General features: G+C 48.9%; 3 protein-coding genes and 1 long non-coding RNA gene across 7 annotated transcripts in view; 3 read left to right on the top strand and 1 right to left on the bottom strand.

Annotated features, from left to right (window-relative positions):
• Positions 1 to 17: 17 nt before the first annotated feature.
• On the top strand, positions 18 to 7,233 carry LOC122472011. 3 transcript variants are annotated; one of them, XR_006294325.1, is made up of 4 exons: positions 23 to 595; positions 3,227 to 3,447; positions 4,142 to 5,557; positions 7,050 to 7,233. It is a non-coding gene; the product is annotated as an uncharacterized LOC122472011 (long non-coding RNA). The 3 variants fall into 3 exon arrangements; XR_006294327.1 differs by having other exon boundaries at positions 18 to 595; positions 3,227 to 4,242; XR_006294326.1 differs by having other exon boundaries at positions 21 to 595; positions 3,227 to 5,557.
• Positions 7,234 to 9,331: 2,098 nt separating this feature from the next.
• Positions 9,332 to 10,602, top strand: PPP1R35 (protein phosphatase 1 regulatory subunit 35). The gene is made up of 4 exons (XM_043561303.1): positions 9,332 to 9,716; positions 9,797 to 10,049; positions 10,128 to 10,264; positions 10,351 to 10,602. Exons 1-4 carry the CDS (start codon positions 9,480 to 9,482, stop codon positions 10,522 to 10,524), a joined length of 801 nt encoding a protein of 266 aa, XP_043417238.1. The 5' UTR covers positions 9,332 to 9,479; the 3' UTR covers positions 10,525 to 10,602.
• Positions 10,603 to 11,421: 819 nt separating this feature from the next.
• On the bottom strand, positions 11,422 to 17,240 carry MEPCE (methylphosphate capping enzyme). Its single transcript, XM_043561296.1, has 4 exons — positions 14,252 to 17,240; positions 12,453 to 12,671; positions 12,148 to 12,274; positions 11,422 to 12,024 (listed from the first exon to the last, which is right to left on the bottom strand). The coding sequence occupies exons 1-4, from the start codon at positions 15,920 to 15,922 to the stop codon at positions 11,972 to 11,974; spliced, it is 2,070 nt and encodes a 689-aa protein (XP_043417231.1). The 5' UTR covers positions 15,923 to 17,240; the 3' UTR covers positions 11,422 to 11,971.
• A 111-nt stretch (positions 17,241 to 17,351) lies between these two features.
• The window catches only part of ZCWPW1 (zinc finger CW-type and PWWP domain containing 1), a 33,973-nt gene continuing 24,575 nt past the window's right edge, over positions 17,352 to 26,749 (top strand). For both annotated transcript variants that reach the window (XM_043561298.1, XM_043561297.1), the window contains exons 1-5: positions 17,352 to 17,857; positions 20,427 to 20,474; positions 24,568 to 24,626; positions 25,368 to 25,591; positions 26,011 to 26,089. In XM_043561298.1, the coding sequence (XP_043417233.1) occupies positions 24,599 to 24,626; positions 25,368 to 25,591; positions 26,011 to 26,089 (331 nt within the window). In that variant the 5' untranslated portion in view covers positions 17,352 to 17,857; positions 20,427 to 20,474; positions 24,568 to 24,598. The remainder of the gene's footprint in view (positions 17,858 to 20,426; positions 20,475 to 24,567; positions 24,627 to 25,367; positions 25,592 to 26,010; positions 26,090 to 26,749) is intronic.

Genomic DNA, 26,749 nt, shown 5'->3' with positions numbered 1-26,749 from the left:
TTTGCTTTTTCCCTCACCACACTGTCCTTTACCTGCTCTCCTCTCCACCCCATCCACAGCTGTGGCTCCACTTGTGTGTCCCTGCCCCTGAGGACAGGCTGCCACCCAGGACTTATTGGGGCAATACCTCCAGGCAGTACCGACAGGTGCCGGGGCACCTGTGCAGCACTGCTTCTCCATTCTCCTCTCTGATGGCCCTGCCTCCATCCTTTTCTGTGTCCTTCCCTCCTCCCATTCTCTGGTGAATGTCCAGGAGACTCTGGAGCCAATCAGGGAGAAGTCAGGATCTTCCCCTCTCGATGTGAGCGGGAGCAAAGGAAGTAGGGGTCAGCACCACACAAGGTGGCTTCTCAGTCCCTTCCTCATGAACTCTCTGAGCAGAGAACCTGGCACCCAGCAAAATCAGTCCCCTGAACCCAGGGCAGTGTGGGAACGGGACTCAAAGCCCTCTCCTGTACCTTTTCAGGCTTCACGGAGTGCCGGGGTTGACTTCTAGAGACAAGCAAAACCCTCAGGGGGCAGATAATTAGCAGTGCACAAGAGATACAGCCAACTCAGAAAAACCCATCCTTCCTGGCTGTGTGACCTTGAGCAAGTGAGTTAACCTGTCTGAATCTTACTTTCCTTATCTGGAGAATACAGTAAATACTTAATGTCACACGGCTGCATGAATGTGAAGTGCCTTGCACAGGGCTTGATACATGGTGAATTGGCAGCAGGTGAATAGGTCTTCTTTTTTTTTTTTCTTTTTTTAAAAAAATTTTTTTTTCAACGTTTATTTATTTTTGGGACAGAGAGAGACAGAGCACGAATGGGGGAGGGGCAGAGAGAGAGGGAGACACAGAATCGGAAACAGGCTCCAGGCTCTGAGCCATCAGCCCAGAGCCTGACGCGGGGCTCGAACCCACGGATCGTGAGATCGTGACCTGGCTGAAGTCGGACGCTTAACTGACTGCGCCACTCAGGCGCCCCTGAATAGGTCTTCTAAACACACCAGAGAAGTGGTTCTCAGGGTGTGGTGCTAGACCAGCTGTACTAGCCGCACCCTGAAAATGGGTAGAAATGTAGACTCTCAGGCCCTACCCCAGACCCACTGAATCAGAATCTCTGAGGGCGGGTCCCACCCATCTGTTTTAACAAGACAGACGAAGTTTGAGAACCATTGCCATATTGAGCGGGAATGCAGACCATTAGATTCCGAAGCTTTCAGATACATCAGAATCACCTGGGAACTCGTTAAAAATACAGATTCTGGGGCACCTGGTGGCTCAGTCTGTTGAGTGGGCAACTTCAGCTCAGGACGTGATCTCCTGGTTCCTGAGTTCGAGCCCCACATGGGGCTCACTGTTGTCAGCACAGAGCTGGCTTCAGATCCTCTGTGCCCCCCGCCTGTCTGCCCCTCCTCTGCTTGTGAGGGGCAAAATAAATAAACATTGTGGTGCCTGGGTGGCTCAGTCGGTTAAGCATCTGACTTCAACCCAGGTCATGATCTCATGGTTTGTGAGTTGGAGCCCTGCCTTGGGCTGTGCTGACAGCCTGGAGCCTGCTTCAGATTTTATGTCTCCCTCTCTCTTTCTGCCCCTCCCCCCTCACACTCTGTCTCTCTGTCTCTCTCTCTCAAAAATAAACAAACATTAAATTTTCTAAATAAACATTAAAAAGGAGAAAAATAATACAGATCCCTGGCCTCAAAGCCAGGATTGAAGTGAGGCCTGGGAATTATATTTTAACCTGAGATGGGTTGGATGGGGGGGCCATGCACCAGAAGCTGCCCTGGGGAAAGGTCATGGAAGGCCCCTTGGGTAGTTGAAGGCACCAGCCTGGGGTCCTGGGGACTTCCTTTGGGTGGGAAAGGTGATATAAGGCTGGAAACTGAAGGAATTTGCACTTTATCCTGAAGTCACTGAGGAAAGGGGAGGAAGGGTACACAATGAAGGCAGTGCGTGCCAAACCTGGCCACCGGCCCAACCCCGTGACGTCACCCCACAACCCCTGAGGCCCTGGCCGCCCCGGGGGTCTCTGCCGCCTCCTCCCGCGGTCCGACTGGTGTAGGTGCGGGGAGACCCGGCCCCAGGGCACCAAGCTCCGGGTGGGATGTCCGGGTGGAACGACAGCGCGGCACCAAGCCGGCCGCCGAGCTGGGGGACCTGCGCGATCCGCCACCTCGATCTCCTGAGCTCCAGGTGGCGCTGGCGTGCGCGGACGCCTGATCCGCCGAGGCTTTGCCACCGCCCTCTCGCCGCGCCTCTCTCGGCCCCAGGGTAGGAGCTGGCAGCGGCCTGGAGGGGCGGCGGCCACGGCGGCGGAGGGGCGGGAGGGCCTCCTGGCAGTGTCCGCGAACAGGGAGGCGTCCCTGTGTGAGCCTCAGACCCGAGCCCCTGCCCCTCCTCGCCGCGGCCCCTACGGAGCCCCTGCCCTGTGTCCTCGGGGTCCGCCCACCGTGGTAACTTCGGACGTTGGACACTGGTTCCACCGGACAGTTAATTTCTAGTGAAAACAATTCCGGGCTTGGGTTGAGCGTCTTGAGGCTTGATTTCGGCTCAGGTCTTGATCCCAGGGTTCTGGGATCGAGCCCCTCGCTCCAACCCCCCACCCCTCCACACCCCCAGCTCTCTCTCGTGCGCGCGCGTTCTCAAATAAAGCCAAAACAACAACACAACACACACACACAGACACACACCCCTTCTCAACAAGCTAGTGAAACCTGTCCCCTGCCGGGGAACAGCTAGCCTCTCTCGCCCTCTTGCTCTACTGTTCTTGCTGCCATGTCCACCATCACCGGAGCTCGCACTTCATGCCTAACAGAGCTTTGCATCCATCACCTCATTTAGTCCTGAAGGCAGACTGTCTCTTAGGCCCTAAGGCCATCACTGCTGGTTTCCAAATCAGTAAATTGTGGTTTAGAGGAGTTCAGTAACACCTCTAAGTTAAGTTAGTGATATTGGATGTCACTGATCACTGCTTTCCCCATTTCCCTGACTGAACCTAGGGGCCCCTCCTCCTTCTCTCTCCGTCCTTCAGGGCCAACGGTTACTGTTGTGTAGGTTGTGCACTGCACAACTCTACAATCAACAGACATGTATGGAACCATTAGGGCAATTTTTCACCACATAGCAGTAAAGGGCTTCAGGAAAGGGGCACATTTTTCTAATTTGCACAAAATTGCCTTGTGGGCTGCCCCAGTGTCCCTGCACCATCTCTCCAAGTTTGTTCCTCCTCCTCCCAGCAGGTGCATCTGCCATCCTACACCGAATTTGGCTTTCTACAGGACCATGGAGGTCTTCATAGAGCCTGGCCCAAGGGATCTACTCTCTTCTGATGGATAGTGCTCTGTGACATGACCTGATGCTGCTCCTCAGTGGGACCTGTACCTGTTAACAAGTACATGCTTACATGTGTGTGTGTTGGGGGTCACCTCATTGGCCAAAGCATAACTACCCCTTGCAGGTGAGAGTGTCTTGTAAGCAAGATGAGATTTTCCTGGTGGGATTTCTGGGGAGTACAGGACAAGTGGATGAGCCCTATGAACCAGGCATGTTGATCCTCCAAGCTGATATTATAAGGGCTATGAAGAGGACTCCCCCCCACCCTCCCAGAACCACACTGGGCACCCTGCAGATTTGAGGGTGGGCAGAGAAGATCTGGAGAGGATGGATATGGTCTCAGGAACATCCAGCTCACTGCATGGATGCCTCCAGCGCCAAGTGGGGCAGAGATGATGCTGGGAGTGGAGTGATAGAAGCTGGCCTAGGATCTAGAGAAGAGGAAGAGAAGGATATGGAGGACCAGTCTCTTGGAAGTGGAGGAGGGGAGAGATATCTAGGCTGCTTTGGGTAAGGGGAACACCCTGAGCTGGGACCACTGGCCTGAAGGTAGAGAAGGAAGAGGAGATTTTGATCAGATTGGGGAACCCTGGTCTTGGTGCCCAATGTCCCAGCTTAGCTTCGGGCCATGGTGGGGCTCTCTTGGAATGATGGCTTCCCATTCCAGGGCTTCTCCCGTTCCTCCATTTGACCTGTGCCCTGTGTTACCTCAGTTCCTTGCTCACTGGATGACTCCCAAAGCACGGAGCTTGCTCCTGGCAGGAGATCTGACCTGCTCCACCGCTGCAGCTCTCACTGCACCCACTTTATGCTTCTAGGGTTTTCTCTTTTGCCAAGAAGCAGTTGATCTCCAGCATCCATCCTCAGACCTCCCACTTTTAAGTTGCATCAGGATACTTGCTGCTTCCTGTGGCGCCTGGTAGGCCTGGCTGGTTGGACACATCTATCCAGTCATCCTGAATTGCCACTCCTGGCTGGGGGCTGACTGGGGAGACTGCCATGGCTGGTGGGGAGGGGAGATGCTAGAGTCCTGGGGAGAAGTGAGAGTCTTGGGAAGGAGAGAGGAAGGGGCTGGTTGCAGGAGATGCCAAGGGGAGGGGACCAGTCCCTGGGTGGTGGCAAAAGACTGAACTCTGTGTGTGTGTGTGTGTGTGTGTGTGTGTGGTGTTTGGGGGAGGGGATGTACTGCCTGGAACAGAAGCTGCTCAGAGATCAACTAATATAGTACCTCCACCTTTAATAATGAGAAGACTAAGGCCTAAAGAGGAAAGAGATGGTGTTGCTGGAGGGGTTGGGGGTGGGGGGGAGTCCTTTGGCTTCTGGACCCAGGCCCAGTCCTCTCTGGGATGTGAGTCCCTCCTATTCCTCTCTCTGTCCCTAAGCGTGGACTATGGACCTGGGGCAGCAGATGTGATATCTGTGCCCACAGGCACATGTTTGGCGACAGCAGTGTGGAAGGCCTCTTTCTCTGCCAAGTTCACTTCCTGCTGGACTACCTGGTTCCTGCTTGTGGCCCCTCCATCCCTCTAGCCTAGAACCAACCCAATTCCAGATCTTTGCTCAGCTCATTGGTGCCAGAGCAACACGCCTTTCTTCAGTCTAGGATGCAGATAGGAAATGTGCTGGGCATTTGGGGGTTTTCTTGGGTTAAGGACTGACACAGTGCATGGCAGAGAGGAGCTTGTCATGGGTGGGGTGGGGGCTGGGTCCTAATTCCTAGGGCTCTGCTAGCAGCCCAGGTTTTGGTCTCCTAAAACTCAGTATCTAAGGCCTCAGTTTCTTGAGCACGCTTCCTGGTTGCCATGGTTGCCTGATGCTTTGGACATGATCAGTGACCAGCTGTGTGGCCACTCCCTGGACCTTGAGATGTTGGAGGCCGTTGGATGGGCATTGCTGGACAGAGACCCTCACCATTAACTTCTTCACACAAGACTTCCCCTAATGGCCCCTCCCTCTGTGCTGATATGGCCCCCATCCCTTTCCCTACATGGAGGGACCCCAGTGAGTCATTCCTCTATAATGCCAACACCAGGCTTCCCTCCCCAGTGCCTCCAATACACCACCTGTCTATCTCCCACGTCCCACTCTTCCTCCTCCTGTCTTTACCTGTTTCCCTTGGTAACTCTCTGGAGCCTGGGGAAGCCTTCTCAGGACAAGATGGTCCTTCATGACCAGATCCTTCTCACCAAGGGGCCTCCAATCTCAGCCCCCCAAGGGATGGGGATGCTGCCAAGGTGAGAGTGTGGGTGAGATCCTGGGGAACACGGTGACCCAAGCCCGAGGTGCTGCCCAGACTTTTCCCCCAACTGTATTAGTTTTCTGGGGCTGCCATAACAAGTTACCACACACTCAGTACCTTAAAACAACATAAATTCATTCTCTCATGGTTCTGGAGGTCAGAAGTCTGAAATTAGTTTCCCTGAGCCAAAATCAACGTGCAAGGGGAGCTGTGCTCCCTCCAGAGGCTCTGGAGGAGAACCCATTCTTTGCTTTGGTCCAGCCTCTGGTGGCCACTCTGATCTCTCTCACATTGTCTCCTCTTTGCTGCCTCCCTCTTTTAAGGAGACTTGGGATTGGGCCTCATGTCTCTGGGAGGTCATTATTCAGCCTCCTACACCACCCTTCACCCAAATGCACACACTCACAGTTGTTGATCGCTTGGTCTAGGAGCTGTGGAAATCAGCCAGGAAAGGAGTTGAGAAGTAGGAGAGGGCCCGGGACTAGCCCTAGGCCAAAGGCTTAGTAGCTTCTGGGTGGGCCTACCTGGGAGTGGGAGGGGGGAGCAGCAAAGTCTGGGGGGAACTGCCACATTTTTCCCCAAGTTGTACATCCCAAATAGTATTTGCCCAAAGACCTCTTTCATGCCACCTGCCCCACTTGCGGGTTGGGAAGCACTAGGGGTTATGGGTAAGAGCCTGGGTAGTCAGGCCCTGGGGCCAAGGTAGGCTGAGGCATCACCACTTACCAGTTGTGGTTCTCAAAATGTGGGCTAGGGCCAGCAGCATTAACATCATCTGGGAGTTTATTAGAAATGCAATTTCTTGGGGGGAGCGCCTGGGTGGCTCAGTTGGTTAAGTGTCCAACTTTGGCTCAGGTCATGATCTCATGGTTTGTGGGTTTGAGCCTCGTGTCAGGCTCTGTGCTGACAGCTCAGAGCCTGGAGCCTGCTTCAGATTCTGTGTCTCCCTCTCCCTCTGCCCCTTCTTGGCTCATGCTCTGTCTCTCTCTCTCTCAAAAATACATAAACATTTAAAAAAATAATAAAATAAAAATTTTTAAAGTTCAATTTCTTGGGCCATACTACAGACCTACTGGATCAGAAACTCTTTGCTGGAGCCTGGCATTCTGTGTTTTAACATGCCATCCAGGAGATTTTGATGCATTTTTAAAAATGTTTATTTATTTTTGAGAGAGGAGGGGCAGAAAGAGAGGGAGACACAGAATCTGAAGCAGGCTCTAGGCTCTGAGCTGTCAGCACAGAGCCCAACGTGGGGCTCAAACCCACAAACCGTGAGATCATGAGCTGAGCTGAAGTCGGATGCTTAACCGACTGAGCCACCCAGGCACCCCAGCTTTTATTATTATTTTTTTGGCTCAGCATAACCTAGCTAATTCATCCAAGTTGTTGTATACCAATAGTATGTTCCTTTTGATTGCTGAGTAGCATTTTATAGTATGGATATACGATAGTTTAACATTTATTTGTTTGTTTGTTTGTTTATTTAGGCTGATAGCAGACAGCCCAATGTGGGGCCGAACTCATGAACCGGGAGATCACGACCTGAGATGAAGTTGGTCACTTAACCAACTGAGCCCCCAGGTACCTCCATAATTTAACTATTTACCTGGCGAGGGACATTTGGGTTGTTTCAAGTTCTTGGCTATTATGAATAAAGCTGCTATAACCATGTATATGAGTTTTGAAGTGCTCAGGGCTATGGAATTAGCTAACACATTCTGGGGGCCATGGGTGCTTACTGGGTCCATCATTGTTTCTAACAGCTTTTCAGTGGACAGAACTAGGATACACTTTTCAATTTAAACTACAATACACCAGGGGTTCATAAGATACTTCCTAAATTCAATATGGCAGAGAATTTGGATGACATCATTGATTTTATATATGTATCTCTTTTCTACTAGGTGAAAATTCCAGTTCTGATACTATTAACATAAGTATGTTTTGTCCTACACATTTTTACCTATTTCCCACATGACTACTGAATATAACTTAAGACTTTAGGGCAGGTGTTTTTTTTTTTTTTTAATTTTTATTTTTAATGGCAGTTAATTTTGTCCTTAGGGTAGATCTTTGGGATGTACAGTCAAATTTATGTGTTTCAAGTCATTCAGAAAAGTTCCCTTCCGTATTAAGTTAGGCCACCATGTAGAATCACATTTAGGTTCATTTATTTCATTTTACTTTCAACTTTTAGGGATTGATTTTTAAAAAATATTTTTTATTTTTTGAGAGAAATAGAGTGAGCATGAGCAGGGGAGGGGCAGAGAGAGATGGGGAGAGAGGATCCAAAGCAGGCTCTGTGCTGACAGTAGAGAGCCGGATGCGGGGCTTGAACTCACTGTTACATCATGACCTGAGCCGGAATCAAGAGTCTGACCTTAAGGGACTGAGCCACCCAGATGCCCCATAGGGACTGATTTTTAAAAATTAATTTTTGTCATATAGCTATGGAAAACATAGGCTTCAAAGTCAAACACACAAAACAAAGTATATCAAAGTCTAGCCTCTTTTGCTTTCATTTTGTTCGCTCCTTCTTACAAAGTTTTTGAGTTATATTTCCACTTAAAAAAAAAACGCAGGAATTTAATTTGTACCTCCCCACTCCCTGTCACAAATGAATAGTAGAGGAATTTGTATACTTTCCTGCTGAAGACAGGATAGCCTCTAGTGTTTCACCCCTGAGATCCTCAGAAACATTTTTTTCGTTTTTTTTTTTTTTTTTTTTTTTTTTTAATGCACGTAGCTATCTATGCCTTCTACCGGATCTTCCACAGCAGTTTTCAGCAAGATAAAGCATGTGAAAACACTCAAACTGCAAAGTGGCAGACAAACGTGCCTGTTGACGGAGTAATAACCCATCTGGGGAGAACCTCAAGAGTCATGAGCCCAACTTAGCACATTTCACACAAGACAAAAGAGGCTCACAGAACTGAGAGGACCTGCCCCAAGGAACACAGGAAACGGGCAAGCGATCCAGTCTCCTGCCCTGCAATCCCCCGAGCCTTTTTTTTTTTCTTTTTAAAAACTGTACTCAACATACAGGTAACTATTTTATTTATTTTTTATTTGAGAGAGAGAGAGAGAGAGACTGTGCGCGAGGAGGGGAGAGGAGCAGAGGGAGAGAGAGAATCTCAAGCAGCTCCACACTCAGCGGAGAGCCCCACCCCTGCTGGATCCCACAACCGTGGGATCATGACCTGGGTCGAAATCAAGAGTGGGTCGCGCCCCTACAGACACCAATTTTAAAGAGACGAATATTTTAGAAAGCCCTCAAAGGGGAAAAAGTCACAAACGGCTGCAAGGCTGAACGAGGCAGTTCTTGCCGAGGCAACCACGAACGCCCAGAGTCCCGGGAAGAAGTCGGGTCTGGGGGGTCAGAGAGCTTCTCCCTCACTCATACTGGGAAGCTCCCGTCGCAGCTGGCAGGCGACGAAACACACGGAGATGCTGTGAAGGCACCGAGTAGGGAGGGCCGACGTGGGGGCGCCTGACCGTTCAGTTAAAGCTGTCCCATTTGGCATAAAAGACTTGACACACGCACACTCCGGCTTCGAGCAGAAGTCAGATCAAGACTGCAGGAAAAAGACGCCACATCCAGGTTTCCAAAGAAGAAATGGTCCTCGTGAGGACCCGTAGGGCCGCCACCGGCTCCAGCTCTGAAACTTTGGCTTAGGGGTGGGGCCGAGGTTTTGTGGGCGGAAGCCCTCGGGGAGACAGAGAGGGGAGTAACGGAAATGACGCTTAGAAGCGCCGATGGGGTGGGGCAGGGGCTGGTCTTTCCGCCCTGTTTGGGTAGGGGCAAGCGGTTTCCGGTAGCGGCGTCTGGAAGGGGAGGGGCGGGGGAGAGGGGGCGGTGAGTTTGTGTTCCGTGACCCTGGCCTCCAGAGACCTTGCACTCTGGTAGCCAGACCAAGATGATGGGCTGTGAGGAGCCAGGGCTGGAATTGGTCGAAGGGGAGGAGGCCGTGGCGGCCCCAGGGCCACCCCCGGAACCGCGCGCCCCGGAGCCCAGAGCCCCAGTTCCCGAGCCTGGCCTGGACTTGAGCCTGAGCCTGAGCCCGCGGCCCGAGACCCCCGAACGGCCGACCTGCAGCCCTGGGCGGCGGAAGGGGCGGGCGGACCGGCGGGGCGGGGCCCGCAAGGGGCGGCAGGTGAGCTGGGGGAAGGCCTGCCCGCCAGCCCGCAGACGAGCCCGCGCCCACCTCTTCACCGCCCCACTCTCTGCTCCCAGGTACGCTTTCGCTTGGCACCGCTCTCCCCTGTGCGGTCCGAGCCGCTGCTGGCCGCCGCCGCACCCAGCGAGAAGCTCTCGGCGCCGCAGGACCTGGGGGCGCCCGCGCAGCAGAGCAGCCTGGCATTGAGTCTCGAGTTGCAGGCCGCGCGGGCTGCAGCCGAGGGCCAGTTCGATGCCGCGAAGGCTGTGGAGGAACAGCTGAGAAAGTCGTTCCAGACCCGCTGCGGCCTGGAGGAGAGCGTGGCGGAGGGTGAGAGAGAGACGGCCGGCGGGGCGCGGGAGTGGGGTTGAGAGGCGCCGCTCACCTCCGCTCCCCCTGCGGTCTCAGGGCTGAACGTGCCGCGCTCCAAGCGGCTCTTCCGAGACTTGGTGAGCCTGCAGGTGCCGGAGGAACAGGTTCTGAACGCGGCGCTGAGGGAGAAACTGGCGCTCCTACTACCGCAGGCACGAGCCCCGCCCCCAAAGGTGAGGGACCTGGGCTTGAGTTTCGGCCTTGTGCCCTCTTCCCCTTCCCGAGTGTAACCTCACTTTGGGCTCCCAATTCCCAACAGGAGCCACCTGGGCCAGGGCCAGACATGACCATCCTTTGTGACCCAGAAACATTATTTTATGAGTCTCCACACCTGACCGTGGACGGTCTGCCTCCTCTGCGTCTCCAACTCCGGCCCCGCCCTTCAGAAGATACCTTCCTCATGCACCGGACACTGAGGCGATGGGAAGCGTAGACGTGAAGGCTCCCGGGATTGCTAGTTCGTATATTTGTGTTAAAAACTTTTTCAGAATAAAGTGGCTTTGCTAACAAATGGGACTCTTCTTGGGAGCCTTAAAATGAGGTCAAGCCTCAGGTTGGAAGCTGTCTGGAAGTCAAGTTTTTGGTCTTTTAGGAACTTGGTAGTGCTAGCAAGTTAACACTGTCCCACCCTCCCCACCCCCTTCAGTCACAGACACTGCATTTGTTCCTTTGCGCTACTTATTTCGGGTCACTTTAACATGTGGGTCTCAGTCTGTAACCCTTTAGGGAGGCCTTCTTCCCTAAAGGCTCAAGGAGCCTGCAAGGCAACTAGCCATTCACACCCAGTTATTTAAATTAATTCCTTGCTTCTACCTCTTAGAGCCTTCTCAGCTTGTTTCACCACATCCACGAGAGCTCAATAGTTGTTGAATGAATATTCCAAGTTCCAGAAACAGCTTGACAAGCTGCTAAAGAGCTTCATGTTAAATTGCCTATTCATCTAGTTGCACATTACAAAACAGGTGGGTGGGTAATCCTGGAGCAGGTGGGCAGTCTGGTCCATACTGCCTTTTTTCTAGTTCTACTTCCAACTCCACTGTTCATTTTTCCTAAGTTGTAAATTTGCCTCTGTCCAAAGCTCCCACAAAATAATTTTTGTCAATGAGATTTTTTGGGGAGGGGAGATGGCCTCTTTTCTCAATTTCCACTTAAGAATTCACATTATACCCCTTCTTCCAGACTAGAGTTCTGTGTGTGGATGTCACTAGCATTCAACACTCACTGAAAACTCTGTCCTCTTCCTTGGGACTCTATTTGGGCAGAGGAAGCACAGGTTCTACTGGGAAGCACCATCCCTTCCCCACCAACTAGAAAGTGCCAGAAACCAGCGTGGGGGCCACTGCCCTGAACATCAATTTATTGTGCTGTTCTTACATTCCAGACCCAACCCCCTCTCCCAATGGGGGTCAGCAGAGGGAACGATTTTCACAGTACCTGCATGCTTCCCTGCCAAACTTCCCCCTCTTAACCCTCAGTCCATCTATCTGTGGTCCACTGAAACGCAGCTAGGGACAAGGGCTGAGGAGAAATGGGAATCTCCTTTGGAGAACAGAAGGAAGAGGCTAGAGAACTTGATACCCCCCACCTCCCATACCCGAGGAGAACAGGTCAGCAAACAGTCCATGCCATCCAGCCCAGTAAGCTGGGGGGTGGTGGGGAAGGGTGGAGAGGAAGATGTCAGTAACTCCAGCACGGATGGGCTTGCTGCAGAGGTGGAGGGAGGAGGCTGGGGCAGCAACATAGGAGAAGCTTTCTTTGTAGATCCGAGAAAGGAAACGATTTTTGGAGCCAAAAAGGAAAGACCTTGGGGTACTTTCCTTTTCCCCCAGGTCCTTAAGAGCAGTGGGTAGCTTCTTCACACTTTCTGTTCAGGGGGCCACTTAGTGGCTGGGGGAACGGGCCTTGTGGAACAGGTACACAGAACGTTGGAAGCCTGAGGAGAGAGTATGCAATTAGTAGGGGTTGGCAGGACTTCAAGACTCCACAGGGTCTGTAGTTTTCTTTCAGGGTCAGCCTCGACATCCCTCCCCATTCTCACCAAATCAGCCAACCTTACCTCTGGAGGTGTTGTGGGGTGTAGCCACAAGCTCATAGCTGGAGAAGCCCACCTCTGGGGAGGTCAGGTAGGAAGTGAACTGCTCTGGCCTCAGCTGGATTCGATAGTAGTTCTTATAGATTGTTTCCTAGGGAGAAGGGCAGGGGACCACTTCAGTTTGCTGGCTTTTCCCTGGCGTGGAATGATGCCCACCCAGGGGGCCTATTCACCTTGTTCAGAAAGTACTTCTCTTTCTGCTTCCTTGAGGCCTTTCTTGTCTCAACTAAAGGAAGGATATCCCAATTTCCACCAAAATCCCAACTCACCGAGAGAGTCTTTCTCTTGCCATAAGATGACCAAGGTTGGGGTTCTAAGACCAGGATGCCCCCAGGACGTAGATGCCGGTAGATCCTGCGAAACATGCGCTTTAGCCCCTCATCTCCCCAATTCAGGTGCACCCACTTGGTGAGGCTGAGGCAGAGCACGACATCATACTCGGGTGTTTGGGCCTCCACCAGCTCATCTCGATCCAGGACATAGTTACCCTGAGGGCAAGAATTGGGAGCAAGGTCAACAGAGGCAATAAAAGAACCACTACCCCCACACAACCCACCCTGTAGCCTCTAAGACAGAAAGTCCTACAGCCTCACCTTAGCCCTTGGCCACAATCTTCTCTGACACTTGTGAGACTAACTCCCAAATGGTGCCCTCTTTGAGTCTCATTTTCTTTTTTTCTTTTTGTAAAGTTTATTTATTTTGAGAGAGAAAGGGAGGGAGAGAGAGAGCGAGCAGGGAGGGGCAGAGAGAGAGAGGGAGAGAGAGAATCACAAGCAGGTTCTGCACTGCCAGCACAGAGCCCAACACGGGGCTTGAACTCACAAACTGTGAGATCATGACCTGAGCCAAATTCCAGAGTCAGACTTTAACTGACTGAGCCACCCAGGCACCGCCCCCCTCCCCAAGTTTTTTGTTTTTTTTTTTTTCTTTAACTTTAGGTAGGCTTCACATCCAACATGGGGCTTGAACTCACAACCTGGAGACCAAGAGTCCCATGGTATCGACTGAGCCAGCTTGGGGGCCCCAAGTCTCATTTTCTTGCTTTCCACCCTCCTGCCCTTTTCTGTTGGTGGTAAGCCAAACATAAAAAAGGAGCCTGAATAATTTTAAACTGAGCAAATTACCCACAAGGTCTCCAAAACTGGTGTGAAACTTCACAGAAAAAACACAGGTTCTCTGGAGACTCCATCCAGTACTTATTCCCACCCCACAAACATTGATCTGGGAGACCACTCAAGTCAGCTGAGTGACTCAACGTTGCAAAAGGACCTAACTCAGGTTTGAAAGGGAACCTGTAGTTCCTTCCCTGTAGTTGAAGCTGGCAGAGTTCCAGGCCTGTTTCCTTTCTCTGAGAGAAGTGAAGAGCCCCATCCCTTAGGAAACCTTTTCTAGATGATAAGCTCATCAACACCCTCTGCAAAGTCCATTCTTGCAGGCTTAACCCAACACATTGCCAACTGTTCCTGCAGACGGCCTAACTGGAATGTTTTATGGAGAGCTATGTGCAGTCAGGAGACAGACACTGAAGACACAATACCCCCCTCCTCCTGCAGAGGACTTTGACTCTTCCCCATTCCACCATCTAGGGTCAACATGAGATGATCTAAGGCCAAGACACTTTGGGTCCTGATCACCAACACTCTTCAACCAAATCTGGATCTAAGTCCCTCTCAAAATATTAGTCAGCCACTACCCTCCTCCTCCTCCCACCCCAAGACATTCCATGTCTGACACCTATCCCTTCATGCACCTTCATTCAGTGCGTTGGAGAGCAAACTTTCGGTCTGGATTACAGGCCAGGCCGGGAGCAGGGCAAAAGGAGTCAGACCCCATCTTGGGGCCAGCAGTCATGACAAAGGAGCCCAGGTAGAGCCCCCAGCTTTCCAGATTATTGGAAAGTGCCACTCAGCAGAGGCAGTCACAGATTCAGACCCCTCTCTTGATCTGGTTCTCCCAGCAAGGAGTGCATGCAGAAATCCCTCTGGGTCATAACTTTCCTCTGTTTTGTTCCTATTTAATCTCATCTTCACACCTGGCCCCTATCCCAAGAGCCTTCAGACCCCCTTACCGTGACGAAGACAACATTGTTGGGGAAGACTGATGTGTCTGCTCCATCCAAGGGCACTTGGGGTGCAGCAATGGGACCCCGGCTAGCTGTCAGTGAGGCTGGGAAGCAGCTTCTCTTTCGGACGGTTGTGGTCCCTTCCTCACTCTCTGCCCCTGGGTCCCCCTCAGAAGTCTGGGGTGGCAGACGCAGCTCCTCTGACAGGTAGTGTCGGATGTTTTGGCGGGCAGAGTGGATGAGCCGGGAATCGATATCCAGGCCCACCATGAGGGATGGGCTCCACTTACAGGCAATGCTCAGGGTCAGGTGGCCCACATTGCAGCCCAGATCTAGGACGTCCCGACCCCGAAACCACTCAGGCTTCAACACTCGCAGGCGCCCATCCTCACAGGAAGGATTGCGGTAACCATAGTACTTGCAATAATTCCCATACTGGAACTTGCACTGTTGCTTTTTGAAGATTGCTGCAGGTAGTGGGTAGAGGTGGTGGTGGTGGCGGCCTCCCCCACTCCCCCGGCCCTTTTCCTTGGGAACCTGGCCTCCACCCCTGGCCCCTGCCTCTGACTTGCTGGAAGTCCTGCGACGTTTGCGATGTCGTGAGGAGGAAGACGGGGGTGCAGAGGTAACTGAGGCAGCTGGAGGGGCTGAAAGGGAGCCTGAGGGACCCTGTAGGGCAGATGGAAGGGGAGACACGACCTCATCCCTGCAGTTGATGGCTGTGTTGAGTTCATAGGGCTGGGGGGCATCCCGGTTCTGGCCCCTATGCCGCTGCTGCTGTGTGGCGCCCTCCCCATGGAGTGAGGGAGTGAGGGGGGCTGTGGGAAGTACAGAGTGGCTATCATTCCCTCCAGATGCCTGCTGCTGCTGGTGGTGCTGTCCCCGGTGTCTATGCCGCTTCCGACCAGTCTTGAGTGGTGATGCAAGTACTACCTGGGCCTCATCAGTGCAAGTATTGAGACTGAGCGGGTCAGTAATATCTTTGGGGATGAGGATCTCCACTGGATCTCGCCCCTTGGCCGGAAGTGGAGATGACTTAGGGGTCTCTGCATTGAGTGCGCGGCTCACTTCCTCATCCAGGAGACTATTCAGGTTCAGTGGATCAAAGATATTGCCTCCCAGGAGAAAGTTGGAGGGTAACACAGAATCACAGTCCGAATTAACCCGCCTGCGCCTCTTGAAGGCTGGATGTTTGAAGCCTCCACCACCCCCTCCTACATTACAACTATTTCTCCTTTTGCCCCCACCTCCCCCAGGGGGCCGGTGGGGCTGATAGCCATTACGGGGCCGAGGAGGGGCAGGGGGACCCAGTTCTGTACCGCCCCCTCCCCGTCGCTCCTCCCCGACGTCAGGGGGAGCGGCTCGCCCGTGGGGATCGGACAAGCGGGCCTCCCCGTGCGACTGCGCCTGGGGGCTGTCCCCTCGATGCTGCTGCGACTGGCCTCCCCGAGTGGATGCAGCCCCAGGACTCTCCTTGCCAGCCCCAGAAGCCGGGGCCCCCGCCGAATGAGCGCGCGGGCCCGGCCCACGCTGCGTCCCGCCGCAGAGCTCCCCGGAGGCGGCCTCTCGGTGCGGTTGCACCGTGGGGCCGCCCCCTCCGCCCGACTCATCTTTGAGCGGCGGCGGCGGCGGGGCCGGCACCAGAAACGGCTCCTTCTCCGCCGCCATCTCGATCATTTCCTCCCCTTATTCCGTCCCAGGCGAGGGCAACGAAGAGGGGACTAGGGGGCTTAACCCCCTCCCTAGAGCCCGCTCTCTCCCCCCCCCCTTCCCCGAGTGCGCGCGCAGCTCTGCTCTTCTCGCCTGGTCTCGCGCCTCCCCCGAAGCGCGCCCCACTCGCCCGCGAGACCAAAACAAGATGCCCGCGAGAACCGAACAACTCGAGGAGTCAACCGCGCGTGCGCCGAGCTCTTTCTCCTCTACCACTACCGCTTCGCCGCGAGCGCGCACTGCTAGAGCGCGTTCCTCTTGCCCCTGAACCACGCATGCGCACTCCGCCACCACCCTGGTTGCGCGCGCATCAGAGTACGAACCAACTTAACGGCTCTGGGAGTTTAAATATAGCCCACCTCAGCCCTCCCCAAAGCCCACCACCCCAAATTGACACCCTACTTCCCTTCGCAGCTATGTCCGTCCCTACTGATATCCTTTGTCTCTGCCGCGCGATCCCACCCACCGTAGGCGGGGGACGGGGAGCTGGTGTGAAAAGGTCTCCTTGACACCCGACCCTTGTTCCTGAGGAATGAGTCTCAGCGGTCTCCGCCCGGCTCTAAACCCAGCAACCTCCCTACCCCGCCTCCTTCCTCCCCCTGGCGGGCAGCGCCTGCGCACACCCTTTGGGCTTGCGCGGGTAGAAACAGCACGTGCTGGAGATGACACCCCGCCCTCCACCCTAGAGGCGGGAACTGTTACGTCGCTTCCTCAGATTTGGTTCACGCAAGCGCGTCAGCACGATCCGAAGGGGCGTGGCCAAAAGAGCGGGGCGGACCTCATGAATTATTCATATTTGCCCCCCCCCCCCTACTTAGAAAGGCTTCCGAGGGAACGGAGGGGTAAACCTAAAAGTAGAGGAAGAGAAGGAGAGGAGCGTACAGACGGCTTTCCTACAAACTGTCCTCAGCGAAATACAATAAGTCATTGTAACTCACCCCCCTGAGAAATATTCTCTGCTGAACTGAAAAAAAAAAAAAAAAAGGCACTAAAACAGCCGATGTTGTCCAACTTCCTCTTCCCCCGAAACGGCCGAGTCGTTCTCTCGCTCCTCCGCCTTCCCCCAATCGCGATCACCTGAGGACACCACGCCCTCCTTTTCGCCTCCACACTTACAGCCCTGGCACCAACACCCCCTCCCACCACCCAACGCCTGTGTGCGATCCCCCCAGCCCTCGGACTGCGACCCGACACCCACCACGGCCACCAATAGCAGTACAGCCCCTACTACCACCGCCACCTCGCACGCAGGCCTTCCCAAGCACACGGTGTCTTCGTGCAGCCTTATATAAAAACGAGTGTGGGCGGGGAAGAGGGTTGGTCTGCTTTGGGCCCCCTGCCTCGGCCAATGGGGAAGAAGCTATTCGGCGCCCTTTCCACAGGTTGCGCGTTCTCCCCGCCGCCAGGGCTTAGGGAGCGGGTCCTGGTGGCAGAGAAGGCGGGAGAGGCGAGAGTGGGCTTGCGGATAGTCTCAACTAAAATACCAATATAGGGCGTGGAGGAAACTAAAAGTTAGATTAGGAATCAAGAAACGAAAGGAGGAAGGAAAAGGCAGTATGGGACAGACGGAAAAGTTAGTAAACGGAAGATGTGCTTCACGAACGATCAGGCGCTGCTCCTGTCGCCTAAGAAAGTGAGGCCATCGAGGATTATGGGATTTGTAGTTTTACGTGTCATTTGGTTGGAAGATGGCGGAAATGACAGCTGCGCAAACGCAGAAGCAGCTTCAGCTGCGCTTGCGCTTCAGTCCCCGGACCACTCCCCTGGGGTGGGAACGGTGCTTGTGCGTGGCCTCGCGCCTTTCCTTGTTGGCGGGAAAACTGAGCCGAGGTTGGGGGGCTTGCAGAACTGCTGCAGTGGCTCACTCTGCTCCTCGTCTTTAGGCCCTCCTTGCTCCAGAAGGTAGCTGGCTCTTCTCTGGTTGTAGATGAAAGGGCTGGGCTCTGCTAGTCCTCTGTCTCCTGAGGAGAAGTTTTCTCTTGAGGGCGACAACGAACTCTTACCCCTCCTTAGAATCTCCACCCCCGCCCCCCCGCCCGCAAACCTACCCTCAACAAACAAAAATAATCCAATATCCTGGAGGGCAAGGACGGAGTGAGCGGGAATGAGGATCCTGGTGCTTCCTCCAGGGGTGGGGGTGCGGGCGCAGGCGGGAAGCTGAGGGAAATAATCTCCTGGGGCGGGGTGTTCTTGAGGTGGAAGAGAAGCTAGAAAGGTACTGTTTTACCCATTGAGGGGAATCAAGGACCTTTGACTCTGGTAACTCCGATATTAATTGCTGCCCTTAAGAGAGAATTGGTGAGAGAAAAGAGGGAAGATGGGGATCACCAAGAGTTCTAACCGCAGGTTTGAAAGGCGGAGTTAGAGTTTCAGACCTTGGCACCCATGTGAGGGGAGATGGAGCGGGGATTTAGGGGTTCCTGGGAATGTGAAAACAACACACTAAGGCGGATGTGAGGTGGGTAAGGGGCACCTGTGGAAGTGATGCCGTCGGCAGACAGCAAGGTTTAGAATATCAGCACTCAGGAAAGAAAGCCTGTGTTCTGGTGCTTAGTGGCCATATCTTTGTGCTTCCTTGCCCTTTGAACTAATAAGCTTTAGTTCACCATGAATTTATTTTTTAAAGAGCTTATTTATTTTGAGAGAGGGCATGCGTGGGCACATGTGTGGGGGAGGGGCAGAGAGGGAGAGAGAATCCCAGGCAGGCTTGAGGTGAGGATGGGGAGGTGGGGTGGAGGGTGTTTGAATCTCATGAGCTGTGAGGTCATGACCTAAGCCGAAATCTAGAGAGGGGGGCTTAACTGACTGAGCGACCCAGGCACCCCCCCCCCCATTAATTTATTGATAGGATTCTGTACAAAGTTTAGTTCAGGTAGTTACCACAGTAAATATCTTGTTATGTTAGGTATGGGTAGTGAAAGTAGCTGGAATGCTGTTTTTACACTCTTGTGAAATCATGCTTGCTGAGGAAGAAAAAAAAGGAAAGGCGGGGGAAGGAAATAAACTCTCTGGTTCTTAATGGTGGCATGAGTTGCCTGACCAGCTCAGTTGATAAGAAGAGTATGAGACCCTTAATGGTGGCATGAAAGTAAGCAGGAGTCCACGTGCCATTGGACATTAATGCCAAAAGGAAATCAGACTCAGCATAAAGGAGATTAAAAAAAAATTTTTTTTATGTTTATTTTTGAGAGAGACAGAGCATGAGTGGGGGAAGGGCAGAGAGAGACAGAGATACAGAATCTGAAGCAGGCTCCAGGTTCCAAGCTGTCAGCAGCAAGCCTGAGGCAGGGCTCAAAACCCATGAACTTCAAGATCATGAACTAGAGTTGGAAGCCTAACTGACTAAGCCACCCAGGCGCCCAAACATAAAGGAGATTTTAAATATACTTTTCTAGGTTCACGGAGTCTGTGTGGACTGTGTGTCTGAGGACAATTCTAACAGGTTTGCTTTTATTCTCTTCAACCAAGGAGTCCAGGAACAATATAAAGAGGGAATAACTGGGTAGTTAAGAGAGAGAAATTTGTGAACACATTCTAAGTGGGGGGAGGGGGATTAATGGTTTTGGAAAAATATTGACAAGACTGAATTGTTGTTTAGCTAGATCAGTTCTCAAGCTTATTGGTCTCAGAACCCTCTTGTGTTCTTAAAAGTTACAAAGGACTCCAAAGATTGGTTAATAATTGGTTAATAATTGGTTTTATTTATGTTGATATTAACATATTAGAATAAATGGGGAAAATTTTAAATTATTAATTTTAAAATCATAAGTTATAATTAATAGTAAATGATAATGATATGTTGACCTAAATAACTTTATGGAAAACATATTTTTCCTAAATGAAAGAAAATTTAGTGCAAAGAATGGTGGTGTTTTACAGTTTTGCAAGTCTCTTTCATGTCTGGCTAATAGAAGACAGCTGGATTTTCATCTGTTTCTGATTTCAGTCTGTTATGATATCTTGTTTTGGTTGAAATGTATGAGAAAATCCAGCCTAATACAGATAAGCAGTTGGAACAGGGAGGGGGCCCCCAGGGGTCTTTGGATCACACTTTGAAAACTGCTGAAGGAGATGATTTCAACTTAAAATCACTGATGGCTTTCAGTGTTCTAAGCGAAAGAAAACTTACTCTTTTTTGGAACACCTCATTCGCCTTACCTTGGTTCCCTTCATTCATTATTTCTAAGTTCTTTTTCTGTTCTTATTCATCCTCCTTTCTTATGTTGAGTGGTGGATCTGACTTATGGAACTTTCTTTTACTTTCATACTTAAAACTTTATTGAATTTTCTCCCTCTCTGTTTCATTTGAAGTAAAAACAAAAAACAAAACCCCTCAAATGTTCTAGAGCCCCCAGTTATTTAGTAGCTAGTCAGAATGAAAGTTGGTGGTATTTTGTGTGCTTATTAACTGTCTGGTTTTAAAAATCTCTCTCTCTCTTTGTGCTTTGTTTTAATATTCCTTATGTGGAAGGAGAAAATTCATCTGGAACAGAGGACCAGAGACTTGAGTTGTCATAAAGTGAGTGACTCCTGGCTTTTCTTTCTCTATTAACCAGGTTAGAGATTTTCTTTAAAAGTAATGTTCTTCATCACATCCTCCACTCTAGATTAAGGGGAACTATTATGTATCACTGCTTATAGATTTACTTTATTTTGTTAAGGATCTATGATTTTATCCAGTTGGTTGGAGCTCCAGTAACACACTTTGGCCTAGAGAGGTCAGTATAGGTTTAGATAATGATTTGAACCTAAATATTGGAAAATTTTTGCATTTTTAGGTGGATCAAAACACTCTAAGGAATTTGGAATTAAAAAAAAAATCACTTTTGAAGTGGTAATATAGGCATGTTACAAAATGCTAGAGATATAGAAGGGCGTGTGTTAAAAAGCACCCCCAGCCACCCAGTTCTACTCCCTAGAGGTTAGTGTCTTGTGTATTCTTCCATAGTTTGTGGATAAGTTTAAGCATATTAGGTAGATATACATTTAAAAAAATCAAATTTTGTCATTTCAAATACACTAATTTTCATTTTGCTTTTCCCCTTTTAGTATAGCTCATCTTGTAATTTATATTACCTTCATAGGGACTTCTCATGATCTTTTTTTGAATTCTGGAGTCTGGAAGAAAATGTATTTGTCATTTTTGATCAAATTAATATTCATTTTCAGCCTAACTGTATTCAGTTTTTAGCTTCTATTTAGAATTATCAGAAGAAGACCAATTTGCTGCAGTGTTTCTCCCTCAATATCCCACTTGCCTTTTTTCCTAGAGTAAATAGACTTAGGGGGTTGGTGGTGATGAGTTAAGATGGAAACAGTGAAAAAAATATGTTGCCCTCAATATATAGGAAAGGTAGTTGCTGCAGAACAGCACATCTGAATTATTCACATTTATAGAAGACAAGGAACAAAAAATATCAAAAGATAGTTTGAAAATACATTTAGCCATGCTGTGGACACACTAAGTCAAGCCCCCAGTACCTTTTGAATTCACCTTGGGATCTAGAGAGAGGAACTCTATACCCTGAGCAACCAAATGTTCACTATAATTTGGTCATTTGAAGGTCTTAAATTTTTCACCTTTAAAGGGACATAGATGGATAGATAGATAGATAGATATCTCATATATAAGATCCATTTTATGCTACTTTTGTGTCTGTTTATAATGGGAGATGATAGAGTTGGAAGACTGAGTTTCAGGTCCAGGGCCTTCAAATTACTCAAAACCAACAGCCAGAAATAAGATCATTGAGAAGAATAGATGTGTTATTAGTAGAATTTAGAGGGAAAAGTCTGGGTTCATCCTGTCTCTACCATGTATTAACACTGAGGCTTTGGGAAAATCACTTAACTGCTTTTTGCCTATTTTTTTGATCTGTAAAAAGGTGAGCTGGCATTTTATGACCTCTGCGGACCCTCCCAGAGGTACAATGCTTGTTATAATTGTTATAAAAATAAGAATGGCTTATATGCTTTAAGCCTAAAGAAAACTGGGTAGAAGAGTTATAAGAAGTTTAAGCTGATAAAACAAACATATTTTTCTTCTAATTAGTAGAAATAGTATCAATAGTGGAAGTGTAAACTGGAAAAAAATGTATAAATTATTGCAACTTCACAAGAGGAATCTTGGCACTCTGCTGGGCCACAAATGGCTCATAACTGTGTGGAGACAAATCTCTTCAGCCTTTTGTGTGACTAGATGTCTCCCCATTCCCAACCCTCAGTTGTCTATCACTGTGAAAGGCCTGGTCCTTAAATCCAAAGTATCTGGAAACAGAATTTTCTGTGTATTTCAATGCATACTTTTAATGTGTGCTTTCCACATGTGCTATAATATCAAAATGGTTGTGAAGCACTGAATTAGACTCTTGGGATATAGCATACCATAGTTAATAGCGTAAACTTTATTTTTTTTCAACGTTTATTTATTTTTCGGACAGAGAGACACAGAGCATGAACGGGGGAGGGGCAGAGAGAGAGGGAGACACAGAATCGGAAACAGGCTCCAGGCTCTGAGCCATCAGCCCAGAGCCCGACGCGGGGCTCGAACTCACGGACTGCGAGATCGTGACCTGGCTGAAGTCGGACGCTTAACCGACTGCGCCACCCAGGCACCCCAATAGCATAAACTTTAAAATCAGGAGGGTTCAGGGGCGCCTGGGTGGTTCAGTCTGTTAAGCGTCTGACTTTGGCTCAGGTCATGATCTTATGGTTCGTGGGTTCAAGCCCCGCATCAGACTCTGTGCTGACAGCTCAGAGCCTGGAGCCTGCTTCGGATTCTATGTCTCCCTCTCTGACCCTCCCCCTTCATGCTCTGTCTCTCTCTGTCTCAAAAATAAATAAACGTTAAAAAAATGTAAAAAAAATAAAATCAGGAGGGTTCAAATCCTGAATTACTATTTATCAGTTACCTATTATCTCTAAGTCCCTCTAAGCCTAAATTTCTCCAAGTGTAAAAAAGTACCTATCTCATAGATTTACTGGGAGAATTAAGTGAGATGACATATGTAAAGGATAAAGAATATGGTTGATGCTCAGTAAGTGTCACCTATTATTATTAGTCACGATTTTGATGGTGATAATGAAGCATACTGATGTAGCATAGAACATCTGCAAGTAGATAGATAGTTTCAGGATATAGAGTGGAAAGTATTAGATGCCTATGACTAGCTTCTCTGGGGATGGCTGCTGGTTACCAAATATTTCTGAGCCTTGAATAGGGATTGCTAGAATCTAACACATTGGAAAATTTATTGGACTAGAAGATCTAAGTAAAGATTATAGTGATGTTAAAAAGGGGGTTAAAAAGGAGGTTCTTTATGCATAGGGACCTCTGAATTAGGTCAGATAATTGCCAGATTATTTGTGTTTTAAGTATTTAGGAAAACCTTGTGAGATGAGTTTATCCTTTTGAAGAACACTCTCACTTTTTAACTCTCAGGACTGTTCATACTGCTGCTGCTGCTGCTGCTACTACTACTACTACTACTACTTTTTATACTTCCATCTATTAAAAACAGGCCCAAAACTCAGTTGGTTATGTTAAGCCCATGTCACCAAACCAAGACTAAACAGTTTTGGCTCTCCCAGAAATAGAATTTTGGTTTATAGTCAATCAGGAATCACTTGATCAGCACTATTTAGGTAATCTGCCTAATAGACCCCTATCATCTCCTATAGGAAAGTAGACTTGCAATAGGTAATTTGCTTGTTTGCCTAGTGTAACTTCCTTGTTCCAGCTCCCTTCTGCCTGTAAAAACTCTTTCATTTATTTATTTATTTTTTCAACGTTTTATTTATTTTTGGGACAGAGAGAGACAGAGCATGAACGGGGGAGGGGCAGAGAGAGAGGGACACACAGAATCGGAAACAGGCTCCAGGCTCTGAGCCATCAGCCCAGAGCCTGACGCGGGGCTCGAACTCCCGGACCGCGAGATCGTGACCTGGCTGAAGTCGGACGCTTAACCGACTGCGCCACCCGGGCGCCCCAAAACTCTTTCATTTAAAAAAAATTTTTTTTAAATGTTTATTTTTGAGACAGAGCATGAGCGGGGGAAGGGCAGAAAGAGAGGGAGACACAGAATCTGAAGCAGGCTCCAGGCTCTAAGCTGTGAGCACAGGGCCCAATATGGGGCTCTAACCCACAAACCACGAGATCATGACCTGAGCCGAAGTCGGATGCTTAACCGACTGAGCCACCCAGGTGCCCCTAAAAGTCTTTCATTTTGTACAGCTCCTCAGAGTTCTTTCTATCTGTTAGGTCAGATGCTTCCCAATTCATGAATTACTGAATGAAGCCAATAAGATCTTCAACATTTACTCAGTGAATTTTTTTTAACACATCACTACCACTACTGACAAGTGCCGACCTTACGTTGGACATGACTCTAGGCCCTTAAAACATGAAGGAATGTTGCTAATCTTTAAAACAGTAACTCTCATTATCCCCTGGCATGTGATTGGCACTGCTGAGGAGGTAAAAGTACAAGAGGGCAGAAAATGTAGTACAGCAGTCCCAGGTAAAGATCCTAAGCCCAACAAGATAGAGAGAAAAGAAAGTTTAAAATCAAGTTCAATCAAAGTCACAGCAGTTAATTTCTTTTTTCTAACAGAGGCACAAAGAACGTGTAGCTTCTGAGCTAAATGATGGCAACGTTGCAGAGTAAAGAAGGTGAGTCAAGGATGAGGGAGATTCATTTTTTTGTACATTTCCCTCATTTTTTCCTTCTTTCTCAGTCCCTGGTAATGTAGATACACTTCCCACCAAAGGGAAGCTCAGTCTATATATATTTGGTATACACTTTGTTAAAGTTACTACTTTTCTAGAAACTTTGCGTGAAATATATACAACTTAGAAGTAGTCTAGCTCAAGAAATATATGAACTCATAGGGAGACAAAAGACATTTAAATATCTATAATACAAATTAGAATGTGATAAATGCCAGCAGAGAAGTATTAAATGTTATGGAAGCTCAGAAGAAAGAGATACTGTTTATACCTGGGAGGATCAGTGTAATTTTCATTGCACTAGTTTTTTTTTTTCTTTCAACTTCCTGATTTCCTGTAAAATTTTCTTTAAAGTTAAATGAACAAATTTTTAAAATTTCACATTTGAATAATTCAGCTTTCTGTATGTTTATATTTGCCACCTTTTAATTACTCAGTAGTTTGTAAACTTGGCTGAATAATCTAGGTGGCCTTGCAAAATGACAGATTCCTCAGCCTCACTCCCAACTGTTTATTTAGAATTTAAGGGGTGGGGTGGGGTGGGAAAGGAGAGGCCTAGTAATCTGATTTTGTTAAAAGCTCTCTCCAGGTAATTCTGATATGGCCAGTCAATGGGCAGTGCAGACATTTTCTGTGCTAGATTCTATGTTTCATAAATCCATTTGATGATCAAATTTCTTTCAGAACATGGGAAGGGGTCAAAGAAAACCTTCGCCCCACCTGTACAAAAAATGCATAGCCTGATGTGCTATAGCCCTAACTCACCCAAGGAGGAGACCCTGGGGATCAGTTCCTCAAAGGACAGGTTAGAGAAGAAGGAGGAGAAAGCAACCACAGAAAATGGTCCAAGCAGTGGCCAGGAGAAAAAAGGAAAGGCTAAAGACAAGCAAGCAGAGAAGAAAGCAAAGGTATCAGTCTCATTGATGGGTTCTAGTGGGACAGTTTCTTCTAGACATCCAGTCTAGACAGTCTTTTCATGTAGGGGAACTTTACCCTGTACTTTAAGTTTTTTTATTCCTTTCTTGGGGGTTCTATTTTCTTAAAGAGGTGAAAAATGTTTTGAAGAAAGCCTTTAGCTGGAAATAATAGGTGGGTAGGGATTGAGGTGGAATGGAGGTGAAAGTAAATGTGGTCAGAGGCTTTATAAAATTTTCCTTTTCTTTGACTCCTTTATTCCCAGGAAATCTGAGACAGAGTTTATAGAATCCTTAGGGACAATACCTTCATGCTCTCAGCCTTGTGAACTTAGTGGCTGATCTAAAGGCTGGTCAGAGAGGAGACCTGGGAAAAGATGAATGGTTTTCCTTCTCTGCCCTTATCTCTGCAGGAAAAATTAAGTCTCACCAATGCAGAATTTGAGGAGATTGTCCAGATTGTGCTACGGAAGTCCCTCCAGGAGTGTTTGGGTATGGCTTATAGTGAGAGAAAAAGAGTTTCAGTTAGACAAACTGTTATCTGAAGGGGTAGAGTAAATTGACAGCTTTTCTCCTTCCCTCCAGTTTCCTAAAAGTAAGGAAATATTAGATGGCTTTGAAATATTTTTAAATATTTCATCTATCAACAGGACTATAGCTAAACTACCTTACGGGGTACAGACTTCTAGAAAAATAGATTAAGTTGAAATAGATTACGTTGACTTCAGAATATAAATACAGTCTCAGATAGTTTTTTTAAGTGTAACTTAAATTCACTTTCACATGTTTACAATCTACTTAGAAAAGATAAATTGTATTTACTAGATTTGAAGAACTTAGTTTCCATCTACCCTTGTGTATTTGTTTCCAATACTGTTTTAACGTATGCTCAGGGATTTGATTTTTGGAATAAAGAACTCTACAGTGTACACCCTGAGGATTTTGCCATATGTCCTGAGGCTAAGGAGAATAGTCTGATGTTTTCAGCTATTCTTAGGTGTACTTCTATCCCAAGAGAAAGTTTGAGGAACAAATGGTCTAAAACACATTACATAAGATTTCTTTTATGTACACAAAATAAAATTGACATTACTTGGCTATCCTGGAGCAAGGCGGATCAATCTGGAAAGACTTGCCAAAAGATACAGATTT

This window comes from Prionailurus bengalensis, chromosome E3 (genome assembly GCF_016509475.1).
Source record: "Prionailurus bengalensis isolate Pbe53 chromosome E3, Fcat_Pben_1.1_paternal_pri, whole genome shotgun sequence".
NCBI classification, from domain to species: Eukaryota; Metazoa; Chordata; class Mammalia; order Carnivora; family Felidae; genus Prionailurus; species Prionailurus bengalensis.
Note: the sequence above shows the minus strand (reverse complement) of the source record. Positions and strands in the feature narration are given on the sequence as shown.

What these genes read in the sequence shown, in the direction of transcription:
- PPP1R35 (XM_043561303.1), top strand. Translation starts at nt 9,480, where the DNA reads ATGATGGGCTGTGAGGAGCCAGGGCTGGAATTGGTCGAAGGGGAGGAG. An exon ending in GGGCCCGCAAGGGGCGGCAG is followed by an intron (nt 9,717 to 9,796) that starts GTGAGCTGGGGG and finishes CTCTGCTCCCAG; the next exon opens with GTACGCTTTCGCTTGGCACC. An exon ending in GGAGGAGAGCGTGGCGGAGG is followed by an intron (nt 10,050 to 10,127) that starts GTGAGAGAGAGA and finishes CTGCGGTCTCAG; the next exon opens with GGCTGAACGTGCCGCGCTCC.
- MEPCE (XM_043561296.1), bottom strand. Translation starts at nt 15,922, where the DNA reads ATGATCGAGATGGCGGCGGAGAAGGAGCCGTTTCTGGTGCCGGCCCCG. An exon ending in GCAAGAGAAAGACTCTCTCG is followed by an intron (nt 12,275 to 12,452) that starts GTGAGTTGGGAT and finishes CCTTCTCCCTAG; the next exon opens with GAAACAATCTATAAGAACTA. An exon ending in ACCCCACAACACCTCCAGAG is followed by an intron (nt 12,025 to 12,147) that starts GTAAGGTTGGCT and finishes CTCTCTCCTCAG; the next exon opens with GCTTCCAACGTTCTGTGTAC.